The following is a 26,290-nucleotide window of genomic DNA, read 5'->3' on the forward strand; positions in this document are numbered from 1 at the left end:
CTCACTAGTGTGTCTTATTCACAGTACCATCCATTGCATCATCACTAATGGACTATAGTATCAAGACCAACAACTGCCAAATTATCGGGCTAGCAAATGGCTATAGTAATATTAATAATTTAAGTTAATTTGGTACTAGAGTTAGGCATTAGGTGCCATCAGAAAATATAGTATCAGAAAATCTGTACTTATTGGATTTCCCATAACTGTAATGATGATCAAAAGAGCTATTGCATGGTTATTGTTCTGCAGCATCTGCAGCAATATCAGCTACAGAGTAACCTGTTTATATCATACATAATGATAGGATGAGACATAGTGTCATCATTACCAGTCTTAAACAAAAAAGCAGAGCTGTCAATGGAAACATGCTGACTCCCTGCCACCAAAGAAGTCCAAGGCCATACAGAACAATGTGGATATGATAATGATGACATTATTTATCAATCAACATGGGCCACTCTTCATTGAGTTCCTGGAGAAAGGAGGAACTGTGAATGTTCTTTTCTCCATGTCACTAGGTCAGAATGCTCGTGAAGTTGCGGCAGGTGATAATGTCAAAACATCCTGGGCTGTGCTTGGAAGATATGTGCTCCACAACAATGCCCAATTACACACTGCCAATATTGTTCATGCCACATTGTAGAGAATTCATATGGGAAGTGATCATATAATATAACCCTGTGTAGTCCTGACATGTTGCTATGTTTTTTGTGTATTTAGGGATTTGAAACATGCTCTCAAAGGCCAATGATTCAAATCTGATGACATAAAGCGCACTGTTCAACAATGGTTTAATAGAAATCCAGAAAATTCTTTCAAGCTGGCATTTTTCATCTTGTTTTGCAGTGGGATAAGTGTTTCAATAAGTGCAGCAACTATGTGTAGCTGACTCAAGCTCAGTGTGATATTTCACCATGTGTCACTTTTTAAATAACTGTCCTTTACATATAAATTTTTACCAAAATTTGGCAAATCCTTTGAAATTATGTCGTTTGTTTTATTCAGAAAACATAGTTTAATGTTTTTAAATTTCTCTTATTCTTGTTTTCACGTTTTGTAAATTAAAGCCAAATAATATATTTGAGATTTATATTAGAAGACATTATAATTATTTAAATAATTTGTTATTCATTAAAATGAAATATCATTATACACAGTTTTCTTTATTCTCCACTTATTTGATTTATAACATTTTAAAAATGAATGATTAACAAGCTAGTGCATAATTATTAGAACATTAATATCATAAAGATAAAATATATGGACTAATTATAGCTTTCAGAATACTTAAATTAAAAATTTATTGCATTTTTTTTTTTTTTTTTTTTTTTTTTTTTTTCAGGAAAAGCTTTGAAGAATATAAAAAGTCTCAGAGAAAGAAATCAAATAAATATCCTTTATTAATGTCTCGTAATGTTGATAATGTTATCAGTGAAATTCTTGATTATATTATTCGGGATTTTATTTCTTCTTGGTATAATTTGTTGGTTCCTGAAAGTTACGTTACCATACTTTTAAAGTAAGTAGTATTATTAAAAAGTATTTTTTCAAATATACATAAAGTAATCTTAAGAAAACCTAAAAAAATATTTTTAATGAAGTATTTATTTTGTTATAAAGAATTATAGTACATATTGGGCAATTTGAAAGATGTGAAATCTGTAAAATTAATTATATTTGCAAATATTGCAAAATATTTGTCTGTAAATGTAGTCCTTTTAAGAACTGTTTTGATATTCAGAAGCTAGATTTTGAAGTTATGCATTGCAGACAAGAAAATATTTATAACAAAATTTTTCCATTAGTTTTGTACAATAAGAGTCGTAATCTTGCATTTCTTTATAGTCTATGTATATAAATATTTTTCATTTATTGTCAGCATTAATGGTAATATTAGTGTTTAACATTGCAATGTATAAGTAATAAATAATGCCTAACTGTTGTATTCATTTTACTTGATGAAGTTACAGTAATGATCAAAGAAATTGGGCATCAAAGATTCATATTGTGACAAATATTTTAATGCTCAATTTTTTTGATTGTTACTGTAATGTCCATCAATTAAAATGAATACAACAGCCAATCATTACTTATATACTGTTACATTAATAAAATAATATATATCGTACATAATAAAATATAATAAAAATATGTACTGTTACATTTAAATTTATTAATGATTCTTGAATTTTTTTACCTAGAGAAGAAATGTGGTTAGTGTTAGTTAATGTCAGAGACAGATTAAGTAAAATAGATTATGTTAAATTTTTCACTACTGATATTGTTATGAAACTTCTCCAACACTTCCAAAAACTAAGATATGCTACAAGTCCGTAAGTATTTCTTAGTTAATAAAATAAATATTTTATATAATTTAAATTTATAAATTTACATTACATTATTAAAATTTGTTTTAGACCAACTCCAGAAAGAGTCTCATTTTTCCTCACTTCGTATCTTGCTACTAAAAAGAATGAACAAGAATATATACGAAAAATAGTAGAGTTTCTTCTTATTTTGCTACTTCCTTCAAGATACTCTCGATGTCAACCCGTTCGGCATTTACTGAGAGAAGTAATATCAAATTTAGGTATGTTTAAAAGTTAGAATTTTAAAAAATTTATAAATAAATCTACTTCCAAGTCTATCACCAGAATAAACATATTTTCAAAGAAATTATTTTATTTAATGAAGAAGAACCAGTACTACATTGAAAACATTCTCCTGTAATTTTTAATTTTAAATATTAAAATGATAATAAAATGAAATAGTAAATTTTTACAAATTGAAATGAAATATCTTATTAAATAAGTATTTTAGAGTGCAAAGTTTAGAATATTATTTTATTCAAATTAGAATTATATAGTAATTTCTCAAATATATTCTATGTAAAAAGCTAAGGAAGTTTTTAAGTTAATAGAATAGACTTATTAAAAATTAATGGAAAAATCTTTATTTAAATTGAAATATTTAATTGTAATTTTTTTGTTATGAATAATCATGGTAATTAATATTTATTTAATCCTTTCTGTAGCTGCACTATCAAAACAACAAACACGGAACCATTATTAATGCAGTAAAATATTTACTCATTGAACATTTTCAGGTCAATGGCCTTTTTGTTGTTCCTTAACATCCCATATAATGTGGGGTTTCTTTTAAACATAAATAATTTAAATCATGAATTTTCTGTAGATATTATATAGAGTTGCCATGTATTCAACGACAGCAAACTCATTCTGTACATCATGTCTTCTCATCTCTGTGTCTTCTGTTCTCTGTTTGTTTATCATTCTCTTTATCGTTTTTCTCTTGACCCCAACCATGTCATGTTGGGGTCAAGAGAACATGCATTCCTGGTGCATACAGAATACCAATAAAAGACAGTAAAAGATCAACGACTTATGCTATGTAGGAGCCACTACTAGATTACTAAATAGACCAGTGGTTCTTAACCTTTTTAGACTTGCGGCCCACCAAATATTTCATAATTTTTTTGTGACCCCCATTTTTTTAATAATTTATATTTGTTAAATTATCTATAATAAATTGATTTTTTTATTATTGCTCTATTTTTTTATATAATAAATGTAAATCATAACTTTATTATTTCATTATCTATTTAAATAACATTCAAACTTCACAATTAAACATGAAAACTCATTGATTTTTAACAAAAAATAAAATGAAAAACATGTCGATAAATCGATCCAAAGTCGATGCTAAAACTGAACTAAAACTAAAACACCCACAACTTGTCATAAAGATTTTGCATATCTTTTGCAAAAATATTTAAATTTTTAAAGCTTACTATTTTTCCTAATTATTTTTAAAATTCCAAGCATTAATAGTTTCTTAGAATTGCTTTGGAATAAAAGAAGTAAATACTGCGGTGTAAGTACATATTTGCATTTATTTCTTCTGTACTAACAAAGTTGTATGTAGGAAGAAATAAAAAATAAATAAATAAAACTAAATAGGAAAACTTCATCTTTCTTATTTCACTTTTCAATACAATATTCGGTTATACATCAATTTTCTTTTTATTATATTCTGAAGGAAATTTTGCATAATTTGGAAATTAATGTGGCCCCCTGTTAAGAATCACTGAAATAGACGATCAAAGAACATAAAGGTAACATCCAAAAGGAGCAGCCAGTTATAGCCTTAGCAACCTATGCCACAGCAGAACCAGATTCTGTAACAATAAAATGGAACTGAGCAGAAATGATCCAAAATATTCAGGATAAGTGACAGATTAAATATGCAGAAGCTTAGTACATCTGTAAGGCTACAGAAAGCAGTAAATTATAAAGAAAACACCAAGGTTTCACCAGCCTGGAAAGTATTAATAAATAAAATTTAAAGGTGAACGATACAAAGGGATGCTAAAGGATGGACAGAAGTTAGATTGCAAATGGCAGGTGCAAGAGTATAAATATGAAAAGTATAACTTAGAGTGTTTCTAGGCTTGGGTTATTTTACTATGAGTAATAGACATTTTATTGGTTTGTTGGAAAGTTCATAGCAATTTTTAAGAGAAATAAAAGAAACTGTTTTGAAACTAAAAATATACTTTTATTCCATTATGTATGCACTATTATTTTTAATGATGTGTGCAAAAAACTGATTTACGTAGTTTTTGCAAGCTTCCAAAGTATCAAAGTTTTTATTGTAAAGGGAATTTTGCGGAGAACGGAACAAATGGTAGTCCGACGAGGCAAGGTCGGGTGAGTATGGGGGTGGGATAAAACATCCCAGCCTAGTTCCAATAATTTTTGATGTGTTCGTAAAGATGTGTGCGGTCTGACATTATCTTGGTGAAACACAATGCCTTTTCTATTAGCTAGTTCCGGACATTTTTCTTTAATTGCTATGTTCAGTTTATCCAATTGGGAACAATAAATACTTATCAGAATCAATTGTTTGATTCTGTGAAAGCAGCTTGTAGTACAGGATTCCTTTCTAATCTCATCAGATGGTGAGCATGACCTTCTTTGGATGAAGACAGGCCTTTGGAGTTTTAATGGTGGTTCATTTTTCTTACTTTATGATTATTTTTGGCTGATGATGATATAAACAATCCACTTTTCATCACCTGTCACTAAACACTTCAGAAAAGGGTCATTTTCATTTTGTCTTTCAAGAGAATCACAAATGGAGATGCGATCCAGTAAGTTCTTTTCTATTAAGTCGTGAGGTATCCAAATGTCAAAATGATTCAAGTATTGAGCTTCTTTGGATGTTGAAATACAGTACTGTTTGATGACTTCACTGTCTGCAATCTCTCGAGTTGTGTAATAAGGGTTTTCATCCAATAATGCTTTGATCTGATCTTCTTCAATAATTGGAGGTTTTCCTGAGTGGGGATCATCTTCAAGGCTGAAATTACCTACTTTAAACTTTGCAAACCACTTTTGAACAGTTGATTCTGCTACAGCACTCCCCTAAACATCACATATTTTTTTTGCTGTTTGTACAGCACTTTTGCTTTTACAATAAAAAAAAAAAAAAAAACAGAAACAAGTGTCGATAATGCACATTGTTTGCATCCATTTTTGTAATGAGACAAATTAAACTTCATTTGAATAATCTTAATGGTTTTTTGTAACAGACGCATCTCAAGGACACTTATCATAATATTCATTGGTTTCTAATCATTTTCATGTCAATCAGTGTCTCAACTGTCAGCTATCAAAAATTGCTATGAACTTTCCGAACAACCCAGTATATATTTTTGATTTTTTCACATATTGTATGATATTTTGTAATATGTAAAAATAACTGATATGCCCATTTTTAAAAATTAGTATTATTCCATAAGTGGAATGTTGTAAAAACAGTTTTTAGAATACAAGTGGCTTTGTTCTTTCTTGTTAAATTTTAGAATGTATTTCCTGATGAAGGTCAATGAAAAAGACCGAAAACACTCAATGAGTAAATATCTTACCACATAAATAATGGTTTCATATTTGTTGTTAATATTTATTTATTTTAACACACAATTATATTAATTACATTTAGTTGTCTATAATCTGATTGACACCATATGTGATCCTGATTATATTAATCGTAAACTCATTGGATACTTACAATGGCAACAAAAAGAAATGGAACATCATAATAGGACATATTCTTATGCCGAAACATTTGAAGATTTTATTCGTATAATACAAGACTGTGGGAATGTAGAAGACATTAAACGGATAAGGTAAAATTTATTGGATATTTTAGAATATACTAATTTATTCAAATGATTTATAAACGTGTTTGCTGTGATGTAGAGTTTTTCTTCAAAATATTTAGTTATTTTAAATCAAAATATTCGGTTATTTTAAATCAAATTAATTAGGTTTTATATAGAACTAGCAGATGAGCTCAGCATTGCTCAGGAAAAAAATAACAACGGCAAAGATAAAGATTATTTGATTATTTCATACTTCTAACTCTTATATTATATTATAGTATTTGATTTATATTTACAAAGGTTATCTTACATAAGGTTTTATTACACGACATGACCAATCTAACACTTTTTTTAAATTGTGTACATAAATAATTTTTAAAATGTGTTAGATTGGTTATTTGGTGTGATAAACCCTCAAGTAAGATAACCTTTATAGTTATATAAATCAAATATTATGATATAACAAACATTAAAACAAAAACCATATAAAAAGTTTTTTTTTGTTATTTCAGCCTACCATTGTCATGTTTATTATGATACTCGGATGGTACAAAATGACAATTTTATTGGTCAAGTAGACACCAATTGAAAATATGATATCTTAAAAAATTTAAGATAACATATTTTTTCCTAATGTTAACTCTAAGAAACTGAGCCATTTACAGCCCTAATATCAAATGGTAATTTGCGAACAAATCAAATTTTGCAAAAAACAAACCAAATATTTAAACCTGAAACCCTCGAAAACCACTTAAATCATATTTTATGCTTACTGGTAACTTGTATTATGTAATTTACCCATTCAAATGCCATCATACCACTGATCCGATAGAAAGAAGAGACTGTTATGGAAGAGGATTAACCCGGGAAGGGGTCGCATGACCCATTCTGACCCGCACCCCCTATTTCATGATCGACTGAATCGCTAATAATTAAGTTTTACCGATGTGACTCACAGTAGCTTCCTAAATTTATTGTTATTATCTGAACGTATCGCCGTTACTCAGTTTCTCTGAACACATTAAGAGATATTGGCTCTTTTGGGTCATGGTGACCCGCAGCGACCCTTGACGTCTGCGTAAATTTGTATTATTAATGTAATGTAAATAAAATAAATATAATTTTTTAAAATCATAAAGTGACATATCTTTTCTATATAAAAATAACTTCTATCATCACTAATTATTTCATGTTTTTTTAAATAGTTAAAATTTTTCAGATACTTATAAAAATTTTCCCCAAAATTTAATATGTAAATTCGAATGTTAATAAATAATTAACTAAGGCTTACAAACTAAACATATATATTTATTAAATTACTAAACAGAATGAAAAATAATATTTAAAAGAAAAAAGTAAAAAAAGTTGAACTGTTAAGAAGAAAATTAATATCTAAAATGCGGGTCGAGGTGACCCGCAGCGACCTCTATAAGTTGTTGAACTTTGCGACCTCACCCGGGTTAAAGTAATTTGACATAATTTGACCAAAAGTAGTAGAACCATTGTGGAAAAGAGGATGCTCAATGACTACTAATTAATACTGGTCTACTATTGATACTTAAAAAATGATTCATATTGGGTTGTGATGGCCTCGCATGTGATCGAAGTTGCTAACCTTAACGTTCAGAAGATTTCATATAAGACTTGTTTAAATGAAAAATCTTGTAAAAATTGAGAATAATTGCTTTTATGTGATGATAATGTATTTAAATTTTGGCAACAGATTGTATAAACTACAAGGAAAGTACGTTCTTGTAAATATTGCATTTATAGAAAAATTATTGGGCTGCAATTTGAAAAAATTGTAGACCTATAAATTTTGACTGTCATCTCACTGTTTGCCCTTCCTTAATCTCATGAAAGGAATTAGATAGATGAAAGTTGAGACCAGGTATGGAAAGCTTAAACCGAAAGTCCAAATTAACTATATATGAACTTCCTGTTTGGAACAGAAGTAGTGTTACTTTGATTCAAAATTTTCTCCCCAATGGAGTTAGATAGATGACCAACACGACACTATTGCTAACAGGAAAAGTATGATGTATGGGGCAAAATACTTACTGCACTCCACATAGGCAAGTGCTATGTACTACCTGTTGCTGTAATGGTGTAATGGTGCATCTATTTCATGCTATATCATTGTTGCATTAATTCAGTGAATTTAATATATATATATAAATAATTAGAATTATTTGAACCTAACTGCTGAGTTTCGTAGCAATTGGTCAAATGGCCTAAGTGTTCATATTGAATAAACAAAAAAATATCCTCATTTATATATGTAGATTTAAAGAAATAAGAGATGAGCTTTTAACAATAATAATCGTATGTGTAATACAAAAAATTTTTGTGGAAAAATTTTGTTTAATTGAGCTTATTTTTTTTTAGAATTCTGAGAATTGGTAGAAACCAAAATGTATACTAAGTATATTTTAAAATACACTTTACAGTCAATTTAAAGACAGAACAAATTAGAATCAGTAAAATGAAAACTGTCCCATTTAAATTTTTAAATAGCTTTTCAAATTATTTTTGATTTGACATTTTGACTTCAGAAAAGATTTCAGAAATAATAGTATATATCTATCTTGAGGAAACCGTGTTTTGTATTTTCTTTCTTTCTTTCTTTCAAAGACACAATGTAGTGACGTAAACTTAAAAAAACACTGGGCGAATTTTTCATCCTTTTTATTCGGTTGGTTTAGTATAATTAGTAAATAGTATAATTTTTGTTTACTTTTTTCCTGTTAAACAGGGAAAAAGTAAGGAAGTAACATTTAATTAAGTAATGATAATATTAAGATTATAGAATAGTTACCATAATTATCTAATTATTAACTATATCCTTAAAACTATTTAATATTTTCTTGAGAAAAAGTAATCAAAATTTGGAATAAATAAATAAACAAGACTTGGTACCATAATGTAGTAAGTAAACAAACTTGCTATTTTTAATATTATCAAAAACTTTGGTACGATCGAAACCATGTTGTTATTTATATTTGGTATACTGACACAATGAAGTGGCGTTTTCTTAATCAACACTGGGCGAGTTTTGAGCGTACACTAAATAAAGAGCGTACTGACTAAGAGCATACTGACAAAAACACTGAGCATACTAACTAAATAAAGATGGAAAACTCGCCCAGTGTTGATTAAGAAAACACCACTTCATTGTGTTAGTATACCAAATTATCAAAAACTGTTTAACATATGAAAACATTTTTGCCTTAAAATTTGTTTACTTAAATGGAATAGAATGTATTTTAAATGACAAGAAGAATTAAATAGAGATTCTGTTTAACTTAAATTTTCTGAAAAAATCTATTGACCTTTGTTTTTAAGCAAATGCTATTTTTCTTTGATGTTTGACCGGCATTGTGACATTTATCAGAAAAATTAACAAAATATAGTACAATATTATTATGTTTTGTTAATGTTTCTGATAAATATGACTAGTTCTGATTCTATATTGACTAATACTGATGAACATTTACATGCTTTCTAATCAGTTCTGTGTCATTTGAAATGTTCTATTCCATTTATGAGGTGTCATTTGCTAAAGATGGCTGACTGAAAACATTTCAAATATTAACTATCATTTTTAGTATTCTTAAAGATAGTAATGTTTTCTATGTTTAGATAATTAATAGTTCTAATTTCTAGTCAAATATATTTCGCTACTAATGTACATATTAAGTTTTGAATTTATCAAAAAAATTAAAATTTGAAAATAAATACTGTATTGATTCTTTAAAATATTTACTGTGGTATTTATTATTTTTATTTAGATACTGCATTGTGAGAGAAATTATCCAGGCTACAGCTATAAATAATTTTAAAAAAGCTAAAGGAATAGAGTTAGGTAAATAAAAATTTTATAGTAATTTCAGAACTTTAATGTTTCTTATATCAGAAGATTTACTCAAGCTTTGTTATTTAAGTTCCCATAATGAAAAGAGTTTTGAGTACAATGTTTCTTTGTTTAAAAAAATATTTGTAATTTTTAAATTTCTAATTTTAATTTAAATTTATTATTTTTATAGCATTTGTGTCAAAAATTTCATAATTTTTAAATTTAATTCAAAATTAAGATTAATATTTAATTTAAATTTGCTACAGTTGACTGTCAATTATCCAAAATAATTGTGGTGGGACACTTTCAGATAACCAGTGACACTTGATTGGGAAAGAATGAAAAGATAAATACCATAAAGTAAAAATATTCATATTAATTCTAGTACAATAGTAAAAACAGATTAATGCATAGAAATTTAATACATGCAAATGATTAAAAGTAATGAAAAAGTTGTCTAATTTATTAAAAATAAACACTAGTATTTTCTTGCAATCTATAATATTATAATAAAACTTTGAATTCAAAATTAAAATAGTAAAATTAATAATAATGGGATACTTATTTAATATTTTAATATTAAATAAATGTATAATGTGGCTATCACAATTCTAGTAAGAGAATACTCCCATAAGAAAAAATGATTCAGTAAAAGTAATTATACATTTTCTGATTTCAGTTCCAGAATATCAAAACGAAAATAGTAATTGAAAGCATAAATTATTAACATAGAAAAGACATCAGAGAATAAAAATAAAATATTTTCAAATAAATAAATGAATATATATATGTATATTTATGTAAATTTTATTTTTGTCTCTCTCAGCCTTGTATGTTCTAAGATGGTTTTTTTTTCATAGTTGTTGTTGGTTTGACTAGGTCCACAATGTGGTAGCCAGATGGTCAGGGGGATAGGGCCCAACATATCTGGAACAAGACTACTTATGAAAAATATCTGGGGAGTTGGTTACTTTCCCAGATTCACTCATAGGTCTCTAGAGCAGAAGGTTGAATCTTTAACTACCTTGTCTATCTGATTGTCCTTGTATTACATACAGTGCCATAACTAGCTCTGTGCAAGAATTTGCATTTAGGCTCCTTAATTAATTAGGTTTGGGAAAATAATCAAACTGATATGCATTTTGGGCCCCCTTCCAAGTAGCCCCTGTGCTGGTGCACCTGTTGCACTTGCCTAGTTATAGCACTGACTACATACATAAGTTTTGGGGAAACATGGCTTCAAAAATATTTTAATGATTTATAAAGACTTTAATCTCATGTAACTTGTTTATAAAATAATGTATATATACATATGTATGTACCAGTATGTATTTCAGTTAAAAATGCATTCGTTTATATGTAAACTAATGCATTCTTAACTGAAATTTTTTATTTTAGTATTCACTAAAATATTTAAACCATTTTTATTGTTTTATTCTTAGATATTTTATTATAAGGTAACAATTTATGCTTTAAAAATTTTTCTTGAGAATGAATTATGAGTATTCTTCAAGCTAAGACTGTTGACATTCTGCAGATAGAATGAACTTTCAAAGTAAAAAGTGACTTTGGTCTCAAATTAATTTTGTCAAAATATATTATAATACTAAATTTAAAAAGTCTTAATAAAATAGTTGTTAAGGCATTTCTGTTGCTAATCAATAAATTATTAAAGTAATTTAATAGAAACAAATTTTTCTAATAAATTTATTCAGTAAAATGAAAAAATTGCTTTTAACAAAATTATGATTCTATTTTCAGTTATCTGAAGGTGAATTTACATGTAAAAACAAAACATCTTTTAGTATGTTTAAAATAATAGTGCAGAAAAATTATTTAATAATAATAAGGAATATAAATAAAATTCCATTAAGATCTCTTTAAACCCAAAATTGGCCAAAATCAGCTCAATCTTTTCAAGACAAAATTGGCCAAAGGGAAAGTTGTTTGACTGGTTTTACTATACAAATTCCCCTCATAGCCTGAGAGATAAAAACAATTTTATCTCCAGATACATAGAAGAAATTTTCAAAGCTTAAGGAATTAAATATTTAACAACACAGGCACCAGTTGTAACACTGTCAGTAGCATTGATATTGGAGCACAAAATGCACTTTGAAATGGTTGAGTAATCATATGTACTGACTTTGATGCTTAGCTTCAGAATGTTGCTATGGAAAGGTATTATCCATTTCTGACTTCCCTTTTTACCAGTAATTTTTGAATATCTTCAATAGTCATTTTATGTACAATTTCCTCTTCTACAGAAGTACCAAGTTTTAGTATCACACTGATTCCATTTTCTGCCAATTTGACCTTATTTTCAAACTGAACATGCATTTAGTGTTGACAGCTTTAGTTTTTTGAATGATTTAGAATCAGTTTATTTCAATATCCATTCTAATGATTTTTTGATGAGTTTTAAAGGTAGATATAATGCCAACTCTTAAGAATAGAAATATTGAAAAAATTATATTCAACATAATAGCATTGATAGCAGCATTCTCTTATCATATTAGAATAAAATTATTGTGTAGAATTAATATATTATATGAGATTTGCTTATATATCCAAAAATACACTCATTTCCATAAAAATTAGTGCACCAAGAAGGAGTCAGAATCAAATGAAATTGTACACATGTGGGTGTAACAGTGATATAAGTAAGTGATTACAAAATGAAAGCAAAAGGATTATTTATTGCAGGAAAAACTACAAATGAAAGGAGGTTGTAATACCCTATTTGGCCACCTTTAGCATGAATTGATACCAGCAGGCATGGAGGCATACAGTGCTGTATGATGTCCTATGGCATCTCGGACAACAGTCGCTGCAAGTAGTCCTATAGTTTGACCAAACTCCTGGGCAGTCCAACTTGGCATACCAGATGATCCCAGACATGTTTGATCTGTGACAAATCAGGCCCAGGCAGCCAGAGATGTGTGGCAATGTGGTGCAGGCAGTCCCATGATACTGTGAGATCACGAGGTCATTATGTTGTTCTAGTAAAGCCTTTTGGTCATCGGGACCTTGAGGCCCACTCATGTGGTCTTAGGATGGCTATTAGGAGCGCTATTGTTTGAGTGGGAGGGACCATAGGTAAGTGATAAGACTTTGATGTGGAGCTGAATTCAGAAACAAGACCATTATTAATTAACAAACAAGATTTAATGAAAACAAACCAATAAAATTCAAATATAGTTGAGTCCGCATAAGTCGACACCCCAAGGGGAAGTGGAAATATGTTGAGTTATTCGATGTGATGACTAAAGCGAAGTTGGAAAAAAAACCACAAAACTACAATTAGGAAAATACAGTAGTGCGTTATACAGTAGTTTAGGCTTACAATACATTGTGTCCTCCATTTACAATTACTCTGTAGATGAAAAACTAAAAAATTCGTTTAGTGTTGTTTGTTTTGAGCACTTAACTGTCTTGACTTTCTTTTTCAACGATCAAGAATGCCTTTAAAACATCATCTTTGCAATTGTCAGTTGTTGGCAAGTAACGTCTAAGGATTCTTAATGCCTCTGGCATGAGAAAATGCAAAATTGGATTCTGATGTGACGTTGATGTAGATTGTATATATTCTTTTTGTTTATCTGTTATTATTTTATACATAAAAATACATAAAATGTTAAGGCATTTTTATTAATATGTATATATATATATATATATATATATATATTAATATTAATATATTATTATATTATTAAATATATTAATTATGTCTTAATAAATAAATCGACTCCCCCTCCTGGAAAAAAAATCAGTTTGCACCACATGTGCGGAATGAATTCATTTTTTCAGGATGGGGTGATGACTTATGCGGCGTTGACTGTATATATCGAAAGAATATTAAACCTTAACTTTTTCGGGAGAGAGAGAGTTTACAAATTCAAATGTATACTACCTTGACTGTTGGTCGGTGCATAGTCTTCTTCTGTAGCTGGGGAGTGCCGGAGGATGATGAATTAGTGGGAATCAAGCTCCTTATTTCTTGGCACACAAAGTTAAAGATTATAGACAAGAGATTCTTATCACAGACAATCGTCTTCTATGACCATATTAACGTTGAGGAACTGCCGAACCTATGGCAGGTCTATTCTTGGCTTAACTGCCTTGAATGGTAGGAAAATTCCTCTTTTTATCTTGAATTCTGACCAATAGCAAATCTCGATTTCGGACTGTTAACGGGATGTACGGTTATTAAACAGATGGATGTCAAAATAGGAGATAACGTCTTGTGGGAAAGGAAGTTAACTTCCCTTTTCTTGAAAAAATGACAAATGTAACTCCCCTTTTTTGTAAACAATATTTAAGAAATAATGTAATTTCACATGCTAATTAATTTAACAAATCCCAATTCTCACAATACTCTTGCTGAGTGTGGTTGAGCATTGTCCTGATAGAAAATGGCTCTTGGGAGCCCTGCCATGAGAGGTAACACATGTGTCTGCAGGATGCTGGGCTGCTGTAGTCTCTTGAATCACTACTCTCTAATAGTGATCCAAGGGACTATGGTGTGCCATCACATATGACAGCCAGTCATATGTGATGGCACACCAGACCATCACGCCAGCTGTGGGGACAGCGTGCTGCTCCAAAGCATAGCAGGATTGAGACATTCACTACGGAGTCTCTAGACATGAACACGGTCATTATCAGTGCTCAAACTGAATCTGGGTTCATTGTTGTAGACAACCCAGTTCCATTTTGTTGCAGTCCAATCCTGTTCAGACCGACACCACTCCAAACAGAGGCGACAGTGGATGGTGTCAATGGCAGTACACATAATGCTGCATTACCAAAGGTTCCTCATCCAAGTGCCTTGAAATGGTATGGACAGACACAGGCCTGTAGTGATGGTGCCATCTATGTATGGATGGCAGACAATGATACAGTTAGCTGAGGAGTGCTTGTCAGAAGACTAGCAAGCCTCTCAGGCTAGTGGTCTGCCAAGGGCATTTTGAGCCTGGGCACCATGTGTGTGAGCTCTCTTTCATCCACTGGTCTCAACACCTGCTCACAGTTTTGTCAGAATGGTTTAGTGGCAGACTATTCAGCAAGATGACCATCCAGCTTCTCTCAACTAGATGATCCTTCTCCTCTCAGTTAGTTGTTCATATGTTCTTCAATTATGATGTAAAAGCATAGTGATACAGTGTCTCTGCAACAGGTAAAATACAGATAGGATGCCTTTTCATGCTTTTTTATAGGCCAAGGGAGATGCACTTTGACATCCTCTGCTGGCATTACACAATGAGCCATCATGCTATATCTCTAATTACTTTCATATCTGTTTGAGATTTATCTGCATGCCAAGTTTTACAGCGATATGACAACTCCTTGGTGTGTGAATTTTTATGGCAATGAGTGTACTTGGTTTAGATCAAAAAGAACATAAAATATTTTAAAAATAGAACTTTTCATATGTAAGTGAACAGTATTTTAATGGTAGAATCACAATAATTCAGTTAATGTTTATAGTGAACTTTATGTAGTTATTTTTCTCATTCTTGTTGCAGAATGAGAAAAATAGATGCTGCATCATTAAAATGATTAAAATGAAACAATACATCATAAAAATAGTACAGTATATTTGTTATAATAATTTTCAGTGAAATTTATATAAATGAAATAGACAATTATTCTAATATGGATTTTACACAGAAAAAGTAACAATTGTCTGAAATAGTAAAATACAGTATTTTGCATTTACTTACGTCAATCATAGTAATCATGTGTATAAAGTAACTTTACTTGAATAATTTTAATCTTTGTAGATAAAGAGTTCAGCCCACAAACAAAAGCAAAAGGGGATTTACTACAAGCAAGAAATCTAAAGCGATATATTAATCAAGTAAGATAATATTTTTAATTATATATTTATTATTTCTTCTTATGATTATAATGGATGATCAAATGAAAGAAGAATTCTATTTTTGTTTGAGTAAATATTATGATTTAAAGGCATCTCTAGTGATACAATGTCTCTCTGCAACATGTCAACTAAAGACAGGATGCCTTTGTGTTCTCTTTTTAGGCCAAGGGACACACTTTGACATCCTCTGCTGGCATTACTCAGTGAGTTATCATGCTATATCTCTAATCGTTTCAAAAGTACAATTCTTAAGAGAATTTCTACTATCATTTAAGTCAATCATTAAGTTTATTAGTTTGATGATAACTTTATTAATATTAATTGAGACAAGAAGCTTTAATATATTGGTATGAGGAATTTGATGATGTATGAGTCAGACTTGGCAATGCCATGAGCCAGTGGTGCCATGAGCCAGTGGTGCAACAACCATAACTGGCTCAGTGTTATGTTGATCTGGTCTATTTAACTTTTTTAATTATTAAATAAAACTAGAACCAATAAAAGATTTTTCTTTATTATAACTATTATAAAAGAATATAATTTTTTTATAAATCTCCAAAGGTAGAGTAAGATTAACGTAATGAAAATAAAAACTATGGAAAATCCAAATTTTAATGATGATAATATGACTTACGATAATAATGTAGATAATTTTCTAAACTATTGCTAATTCTGATATTTAGTGATTAAAAAAATATACTTTGTATGTATCTTGCTTAAAACTTATGTAATAGGCTATTATACAACAGAAATTATTGATTATAGTGTATCATCTACCACATTGATAGAATTTTCATTTTGTCAATCTATTTGCCAATCGTTTTCTGTCTTAATAACTAAAACAAAAGAAATAATTATAAAGTATATTTGACCTACAATGCAAGAGAATTTAGGGAATCTAGATAATATTTATTAATTCAACAGCATTTAATTATGTTTATTCACTATTTAAGTTATGATTATTTAGTGTATATTCAATTCAAATAAAATAATAATTAAAATGCTCTAGAAAGCTTATATGAGTTAGACTTTTTTTTCCGATATTGTAGTTTTAACTTGTTTTCTAGAAAGCAAGAAGGTCTAAAGAATATGGATCCAATAAGTGATATATTTATATGATTATGCAAAGAAAGTCTTGTTTATTTTAATTATTTTTGTAATTTGTAAATAGTTTCTAGAAATTTAATCTGTTTTATTTATAAAAAATTTTAATATTTTATTAAAATTATATTCCAAAGGATTAAATTTTATGTTTAATCATGTTTGTAATTATTTACAAATTTAAAATATAAAATTAAATAGATTATATTTGTGAACTTGGAAAATTTACAAAAATTTTCAATGATAACCTTTAAAGGTGTCCTTTACTTTTAATCTGTTTTCATACATCAGGAAATAACAGTTTAATGGTGGAGGCTTCTCATCTGCCTCAACATGAAAAAAATGTTACAATCTTTCCTCTGGCAGCAGTGCAATTAATTATAAAAATTATACATTTAATAAAAATTATAGCTGAAACATGATTGTAACAAGAACACTCCAAATAAAGGTTGACTTTGCATGAAACTGTTAGTCCCTTTTCATACACCATCAGGAAATAAGAATAAAGAACATTTTTAAACTAAATCAAATGACCGACATAATTAATTGGGCTAGTATTTTTCTATTATTAGTAATTAGATATTAAGTAATTTGATATTAGAGGTAGACATTAGGTGCTATCTCTTATCTAAATTAATAATTATAATTAATAATTTATTATTATTTTTATTTTTTATTTCCAAGGGAGATTCCCCTATTTTGGGAGGTATACATATAGTAATATAATATTACATTTTATTTTATATAATTATATAACAAGAATCACAATAAAAAAATAAATCAGTAAGTCTACATGACTCACCAACATGACATTGGTTGATGTTTTAAGAAATCAGAGATACAAATTGTCTTAATAATTCGTTTTCCAGAATTCAAAGTTGTGTTGGTAGATCAATGATTAAATAACACAGAGAATTTTCTCAGTCAAGTTTACAAAAAAGTTAAAGATTTTATAAGCATCTTTTTTATTGATGTTGTTTAATTTATTTCTGAAGTCAATAGGTGATTTTAAGCAGCATATATTTTTGATATTGTATTTTTCTCGTATATTATTCAAGGATTGACAGTTTTGTAAGAGGTGAAGCACCGAGAAGTCCTCTTGTTGACATAGCAGGCAGTGTGTATTTGAAAGATTTATATAAGTATTGTTAATAAAAAGCGAGTATTTATTTAGGCGTAGTTGAATTATTAGTCGTTTTATACTCAGGTCTACTGGTAGCCATATATAAGGTTGAGACGAAGGGATATTTAAGATGTTGGTGTACCAGGGGTGATAATTGCTTTGGGATAAGGAAAGTTGATCTTTATTGATTGATTGAGCGATAGCAGAATTCATCAAAAGAGAATAACCATATTTCCAGTCATGAATTGAGTCTGTAAATAATAGTTCCGATACTCCAAAAGAATTTAATATTCTTCGAATTTTATATTGCCATAACTGTTTATTATTGTTGTTTTTACTTTGTTTAACCATTTCTTGGTATAATAGTCTAATATTGTCATCACTTTTATATTTAAGTCTGTAGTAAAATTTTATTATTCTTTTTAACAATTGAGGAAAGATCCAGGAGCGTGATGTTTCGTGTCGAATGGCATATCCAGGTATAGTATTTTCTAGTTGTAGCAATTTACGTAAGAAATAAATATGCAAAGATTCAAGGCTGTAAATGTAATCCAAGCCCCAAATTGGACTGGCATAATAAATGATAGGACTTATTGCAGTATTATAAAGTTTAAAATGAATGTTTAAATTTGACGTTTTCATTGTTGAACATAAGAATAAGAGGTTATCAATTGCCTTTTTGACCCTAACATTTAATTTTGATACTTGATGTTTAAAAGATAAGTTCCAGTCAAATTCCACTCCCAGATATTTGACTTCATTGGTTATTTGTAGTAGAGTATTTTCATGATAAATTTTCAAGTCCTTATTAGCTAGTTTTTTATTTTTACGGAAAATGACAATGTTGGTTTTTGTAGGATTTATTTCGAGGTAGATTGAGTTAAGATAATGATTAAGTTGATTGATTTTACGTTGCAGAGATATTTTATTCGGAGCCAAAATTACTAAATCATCGGCGAAAAGGATGTAGTGAAAAGAGGTATTGTTTATTTCAATGCCATCTGAGGAATAATTAAAAAGTTGATCAATGTCCCTTAGATAAAAATTAAACAAATATGGTGACAGAGGATCTCCTTGAAGTACACCACGTGAAAGATTTAGAGGTGGAGATAACGAATTACCTTGTTTAATTCTAATGGTATAATTTCCATATAACTGTTTTATTAAAGAGGTGAATTTAACACTTGCACCGCTAACTTTTAATTTATGTATTAATAACGGTGTGTAGATTGAGTCAAAAGCTTTTCTAATATCGATAAATGCGGCGTAGACTTTCCTGTGTTTTTTTAAAAGATGCAGTTGAATTATCATTAACAAGATAAATATAGCAGATTCTGTTCCTTTGTTTCTTGTGAAGGCGTATTGGAATTTGGCGTCTAGTTCATTAGTTTTAGTCCATTGCTGGAATCTATTTGCTATTATGGAGGTAAAGCATTTTCTTAACGTTGATAACAGTGCAATAGGTCTATAGTTATTTGGAGATGATTTGTCACCCTTTTTATAAATCATGGTTAAATTAACTGTATTCCAGGATTCGGGAAAAGTAGATGTTTTGTACATAGTATTATATAAATGAAGTAATTTTAATCGAGAACTGTTAGACATTAATTTTAAAAATTTCGTGGGAATATTATCATGACCTGGAGCTGTGTGACTTTTGGTTTTTTGAATTGCATCGTTTAATTCTTCGATTGTAAAGTCAGCATCTAGAAGTTCGTCATAAGCTTTTGCGTTATTTATTGTTGGAGGTGTTAAGTAAATACTTGGGTAACGCTGAAAGAAATTTTTCCAGGTATCGAAGTCAATAACTGAAGAGATTTCGTTTATACAAGGTTTTGGCCGGTATTTCCTTACAGTGGACCAGAAAAATTTGTTGTCTTTATTACATTGAATTAGATTTAGTTCAAGCTTTCTAAAATAATTATTCTTTTTTGTCTTAATTAAGTTATTATACATTCGTTTAGCTTCCTTATATTTGTTAAAGTTGATTTCATTTGAATATTTTCTGAACGTTTTTAGTTTTGCTAGTTTTTCCATTTTCATTTTGTAGCAGTCGTAATCGAACCATCCCTGTCCAGGCTCTTTATGAAGTTTCTTTCTGTCGCTATCCACAATTATATAATTTTTCATTATATTTATCATTGAGTTATAAATTTGATCGCTGTTACACTCTATAATTTTCGGGATGTTATCAAATCGGTTTTCGAATTCATTAGCATATCTATTTACTTTATATTGTATACTTATTTTTCTATCCAAGGTATTTTTAGAATTTTTTTCCAAGAAGAATAAAAAAGTTGTTTTTGTAGGAAGATGGTCCGAAATGTCAAAATCAAGAACATCAAATCGCAAGCAATAGTCCAGTAATAACTCCAAACATATCGTGTAGTCAATAGTTGATCTTCCATTGTGAGTTAGGCAGGTATATTCTGCAGGAGTATCGTTCTTAATTCGTCCATTAATTATATACATTTTAAGATTTTTTGTTATTTCAATTAACTTTTGGCCGAGGTTATTTAAATGCTTGTCTTTTGATTGACGGATATTTTGTATTAAAAAATTATTACCGGAATATTTAGAGTCCATTAACTCAGCAATTCTCGCGTTGAAGTCGCCGACTAGTATGTAGTAAGGAGTCATATATTGCCAAAGTTCTATTTGTTTAGACATTTCGTTCAATGTTGATATGTCTTCAGGTGGAATATATATGAGCATCAAACTTATTAGGTTATTCATAGTGTTATGTAGAATTGGTTTCATGAATTGGATAAGAAGCAAAATGAAGTTGTTAGATTTTTTTGTCTGTAGAATTTTACAAAGACCTTTTTTTATTAGTAAACATAGGCCTCCACTTGGTCGGCCTGGGCCCGTTTGTTTTTTTGCTAGAGTTGATACCAATGTATATTTTTCGAAGAAGTTTGAGTTATAGATTGATTCTGAGGTTATCCAGGTTTCAGTAATTGCAGTAATATCCAGATCGTGCTTTGAAGTAAAGATATTTAATTGTGATATTTTATTTTTGAGTCCTTGGCTATTCCAATTTATTATTGTTAAGTGTTGATTATTAGAGCATGATTTGCGGTATTGAGTTTTCTCTCTCCTGTTGATCTGTCATTTAGATAAAGTTGTTATCCCTGATGATGGGAGAAACGTATCAACATGTACTAATTTTCCCGTTCTTAAACTGTAAGTTAACTTTTCTCGCTCAATTGTTAAAATATCATTCCGTAATTTTACCTGGGGATTTTGTCTTCGTAGATCGTAAAATTTTGATAGTAGATTTTTACGTCTAGTTCTTGAGTTAATAGTTATATCTGGGGAGATCTGAACATTTTGCCAGTCACCAAGAAGATTTTGTTGTTTTCTACGTATAAATGAGGAAAAGATGAGATCTCTCGTTTGGTTATTACTAAAAGTGATTCTAATTATTAGGTTTGAAGTTTTTGATAGTTGAATTATCTCAAATATATCCTTTTGAGTTATTTCTTGTAAATTTAATGTATTAGTAATAAAGTTGAGTATTTCTGCTTTTGAAGTGGTTTTATGAGTTGGATAATTATACATAATTATATTGTTGTAACGATATTCATTTGTTAACGAGTCCATTTTAAATTGTAGAAGCTCTTTATCCGTTTGTAGTTTGTCTATTTCTTGCTTCAAGTTATTAATCTCTACTTCCATTTTTTTCTGAGTTTCTTTCGTTTCACGAATGTTTTCGTGAATAGTATCAAGTTCCTGTTTGATAATTACTATTTGATTAAAGAGTTAAAGAGTTTATCGTTAGTTGTATTTATCAAATCCGAAATTCTGACCCAAAGCATGGAAGTAGTGGAGTCTAAAGAAGTGTCCGGTTTGTTAGTCAAAATCTGTTCAGAAATAGTTGACTCACCTGGAGTATCGTTTACACCAGTTTGCGATGATTTTCGATTATAATTCACCTCTTCAATACATTCTTCCTGAAGGTTTTCTTCGGGGCAAAAATTAAAGTCCTTTATTGTTTTAGAATTTGATGAAGATGACTGGTTCTTCTTTGTTCCCGATTGGATACGATTTAATGGAGGTCTTCCTCGTTTGGGTGGAGAACGTTGCATAGTAATTATTTTTGTTATAGCCAATATAAGTTATAATAAGTAGTTAACAATAACAAATTTAAGTTATTAGTGATAATTAACGTTTAAAAATGATGAAATTCTTGTTCTTGATGTAGAGATAATTAATAATTTATTAAATAATTTGAACAGTCTGGAAGGAAAGAACTAGCCCAGAGCAAGATTTGAACTTGCAACTTCTGCTTACCGTGCAGTGCACTATCAGTTACATTATCCATACTTCCGAGCAACTGTTCATTTCCAGACATATTTATACTTAGATATAACCATTCACGCTTACTCACAGCACAAGCTGGGGTCTACCTAATGTCTATCTCTGATACCAAATTACTTAATATCTAATTAATAATAATAGCAGAATAATAGCCCAATTAATTATGGTGATCATTTAGTTTAGTATCGATGCATAGGGCTTTGGGATGTTTATTATATTTATAGACAGTTTTAAAGTTCATCCATTGAGAACTTTTTATAAATTTCTAAGTTCATACTTATTATCCTGGCTATAATTTTTATTAAGACTATAATTGCTTCTTTTGGCTACCAAATATTATTTATTTTAAAAATAATTTTGGCTCTACTTGTGCCATCGTCAATTTAAACTTACAAATTCAGCTATTCTGTTTTGGAACACATTACAGAACAGATTTTCAAATATAATTTAAAATTGAAAGAAAATATTAAACAAATGTATGAATTTTTAGTTAGAGATATAGCCAAAACTGATATGTTGGCTTATTGAAATGTTCCCGATATATCAGTGTTGGTTTGTTTTACAAATTGATGCTCTACTCTTCTTTTTCCTTCCAGTAGTAAATTTTGAAAAAAGTAAAGAAAAAGAGATTAGATCATCAGTTTGTAAAACCAATCAATTCTGATACTGGGAACATTTCAATATGCCAATGTATCCATATTAGATCAGTATTAGTAATCATCCTTGATTTTGAAATAAACTAATATTCTTTTGACTATTGAAATTAACATTTAATTTAATTTTTAATAAAATTAAAAATATAAAAGAAATCTTTAAAATTTTTATTAGCTTCAATATGCCAAGTCACTTTGCGAAAAAAATATTAAAGCACTCGGTGGGACCAATTATACTTCTTTTAGAGATAGCTGCCTATTGCCAACAGACGTATCTCCTATCACTGGAAAAGTGTTATCTCATTCAGTTATTATGGAAACACCGTATTGCAGAGAATATTTAACCAAGTATCTTGAAAAAGAAGAAAGTTATTCTTTGATAGGGTAAGATTTAAATTCATTATCATTGAATGCAGTAACATTTGAAACTTCAAATAACATGCAAGAACTGAAGAACTGCTTTATTGAAGTCAAACATAAAACAAATACAGTGGGTGATCGGTTAACGAACATAATCCGTTCCAAGACTTTGTTCGTTATCCGAATTGTTCGTTGATTGATTATCGATTTACCATAGGTTTTTATGGGAATTTGATTAATTTCTTCTGGAGACTCCAAAAAATAAAAAATATGTATGTTCTTACTACGTTTATTTACTAGGTTGTTCTATAAGTTTTGTCTTTCGATAAGAGATGGCTCTATTAGGTTCGTCACTTTATTTCTCTAAAAATAATGCTACTTTTTTATGAACACGTGTGAAAGTTTCGTGGAGATCGGTCAACTCATTTGTATATTTACAGCTGTTCAAAGTTGACGTGTCACTGTATTTTTTTTTACAATAGAAAAAATTGAATATCATGCAGTGATAAAATTCTTATTTTTAGAAGGTGTAGCACCAAAACAAATTTGTGAACGATTGTTAAAAGTATACAAGACTCTTCACCTTCAATTAGAACAGTAGAAAAATGGGTTGCTGAATTTAAATGTGGTCGTACAGGTCTTGAAGACGATCCACGTGAAGGACGTCCAAAAAGTGCATCAACACCAGAAATTGTAGCAAAAATACAGCATATGATTTTGGAAGATTGTCAATTAACCGAGAGAGATTTAGTAGAAGTTCTAGGACTCTTATTAGGCAGTGTGAGCAATATTTTGGCTGAAGTTTTGGGTTACAGAAAGCTGTGTGCACAATGGGTGCGGCATTTGCTAACAATGGAACAAAAACACATTCAAATGTGACTTTCTCAGCAACATTTGGAGCGTTTAGAAAGGATAAAAAGGATTGTGCATTGTTTCATCACTATGGATAAGATTTGGGTCTACCACCATGATCCTGAATCAAAACAAGAGGCTAAGGAGTGGTGTGTACCCGGTACTTTGGCTCTGAAGCAAGTTAGAAATTGGCCAAGAAGGTGTTAGCATCAGTTTTTTGGGATGCAAAAGGAATTTTGTTTGTGGATTACTTCCAAACTGGTAAAACAATAAACTCAGATTATTATTGTCACCTTTTGGACCAGCTGGATGTAAAAATTCGTGAGAAAAGATCTTTGATTTACAGAAGAAGAAAAATCATTACTTTGGTTTACAGAAGAAAAATCATTTTTCATCAAGACAATGCACCCTCTCACACAGTTCAAAAAACCATCACGAAAATCAGTGAATTAAAGTACAAATTGTTGCAACATCCACCCTATTCACCAGATTTAGCTTCCTCTGACTTCTGGTGTTCTCACATCTTAAAAAATTCATGTGTAGGAAACGATTTTCATCAAATGAAGAGGTAATAGCAGCCGTGGAAGCGTATTTCGACAGTCTTCCGGATTCTCACTTCAGGGATGGGAATCCATAAATTAGAAGATCACTGGAACAAGTGTATTGAAGTTCTGGGAGATTATATTGAATAATAAAATGTATTTCAAACCATAAAATTGTGTTTTTCTTATTGAACGACAAAACTTATTGAACAACCTGGTATTTCTAATAGTAAAAGTACATACATACACAGTCTTGCATTTTTATTAGTCTTGTTTTTCTGTTTCTGGGGGTTAAAGAATCTGTCCAGTGTCGATTGCTCTTCTCTCTTCTTCAAGATTTTTCGGAAGTAATTAATAGCATTATAATTGTAGAGATCCCCAAGCCTATTAACCTCATTCTGGTTTGGATGCCATTTGGATGACCGTTGTTCTGACATCTTTCCACTTCTTCAAAAGATCTTTAATAGCAGATGTTGGCATTGGTCCTCTTTTGTCTTCCTTTTTTTTAAAAAAACACATCTCGCTGAGTTTCTTGGTGTTCTTCATTTAAGAGTTCTTCGAGTTATGAGCTCTTCAATGCTCTTTATTTCTCAGATGTAATTTTCATTACTCTTTTAGCTGCTTGAGATTTCTTAATATATCTTTCATAGCTAAGATTGCATCTACTGTAGACCTGTTTCAAGCGATACTGCCCAGCAACGTCAGACATCTACCCACTCTCTACCTTTGCTCTTATACTCTCACTTTTCAAAAATAAAAACCGACGCAAAACATAACGAATGCCCGCCTGACAGCCTCGCAAATACTATTAAAAAAATTGTCTGTCAGAAAAATAAAAGGCTGGAATTACAAGGGAGAGTTTCAAAGTTCAGAGGAATACTATCCGATCAGTATATACCGGATTGAGTGTCAATGTCAACATCTCCTGCACTCTGAAAACCAATTGGTATTCACTATTTTATGTCGCTTCTTTTTCTGTTTGTTCTATGAAGTGTTCATTATCCGAACTTGTGTTTGTTGTCCAAACATAAAAATCTTTTATGAAAGTGTTTGTTATCTGATTTGTTCGTTGTCCGAACTGTTCGTTAATGGATCACCCACTGTATTTATTTCCAAGCGTTTTTGGACTTATTCAGTTCATCATCATTTTGTTTGTTACAGGCGTATCTTTTGATGATTGATTAAAGTCCAAAGGTGTTCGGAAACTACTACTATTTTATGTTTTATTTGAATAAAGTGCAAGTTTTTTCTGTCCATTATTTTAGTTTTAAGAATATTGATCTTTATTTTATTATCAATTATAATATGTAATTTGAAATAATCACTATTAAGAAGTATAAAGCTTATTATAATTTGACAACTTATAATAGAAAAAAGGAAATCTAAAAGTATATTATATATTTCTG

At 29.7% G+C, this 26,290-nt stretch overlaps 1 protein-coding gene across 1 annotated transcript in view; it reads left to right on the forward strand.

Moving 5' to 3' along the window:
- Positions 1 to 452: 452 nt before the first annotated feature.
- snz (snazarus) overlaps positions 453 to 26,290 on the forward strand; it is a 53,713-nt gene continuing 27,875 nt past the window's right edge. The window contains exons 1-8 of the mRNA XM_067263580.1: positions 453 to 493; positions 1,346 to 1,522; positions 2,205 to 2,336; positions 2,421 to 2,593; positions 6,028 to 6,214; positions 9,982 to 10,055; positions 15,833 to 15,909; positions 23,306 to 23,514. Coding sequence (XP_067119681.1) covers positions 453 to 493; positions 1,346 to 1,522; positions 2,205 to 2,336; positions 2,421 to 2,593; positions 6,028 to 6,214; positions 9,982 to 10,055; positions 15,833 to 15,909; positions 23,306 to 23,514 — 1,070 coding nt within the window. The remainder of the gene's footprint in view (positions 494 to 1,345; positions 1,523 to 2,204; positions 2,337 to 2,420; positions 2,594 to 6,027; positions 6,215 to 9,981; positions 10,056 to 15,832; positions 15,910 to 23,305; positions 23,515 to 26,290) is intronic.

The sequence above is a fragment of the Centruroides vittatus genome, unplaced genomic scaffold, assembly GCF_030686945.1.
Source record: "Centruroides vittatus isolate TY-2023 unplaced genomic scaffold, ASM3068694v2 contig_1787, whole genome shotgun sequence".
NCBI lineage: Eukaryota > Metazoa > Arthropoda > Arachnida > Scorpiones > Buthidae > Centruroides > Centruroides vittatus.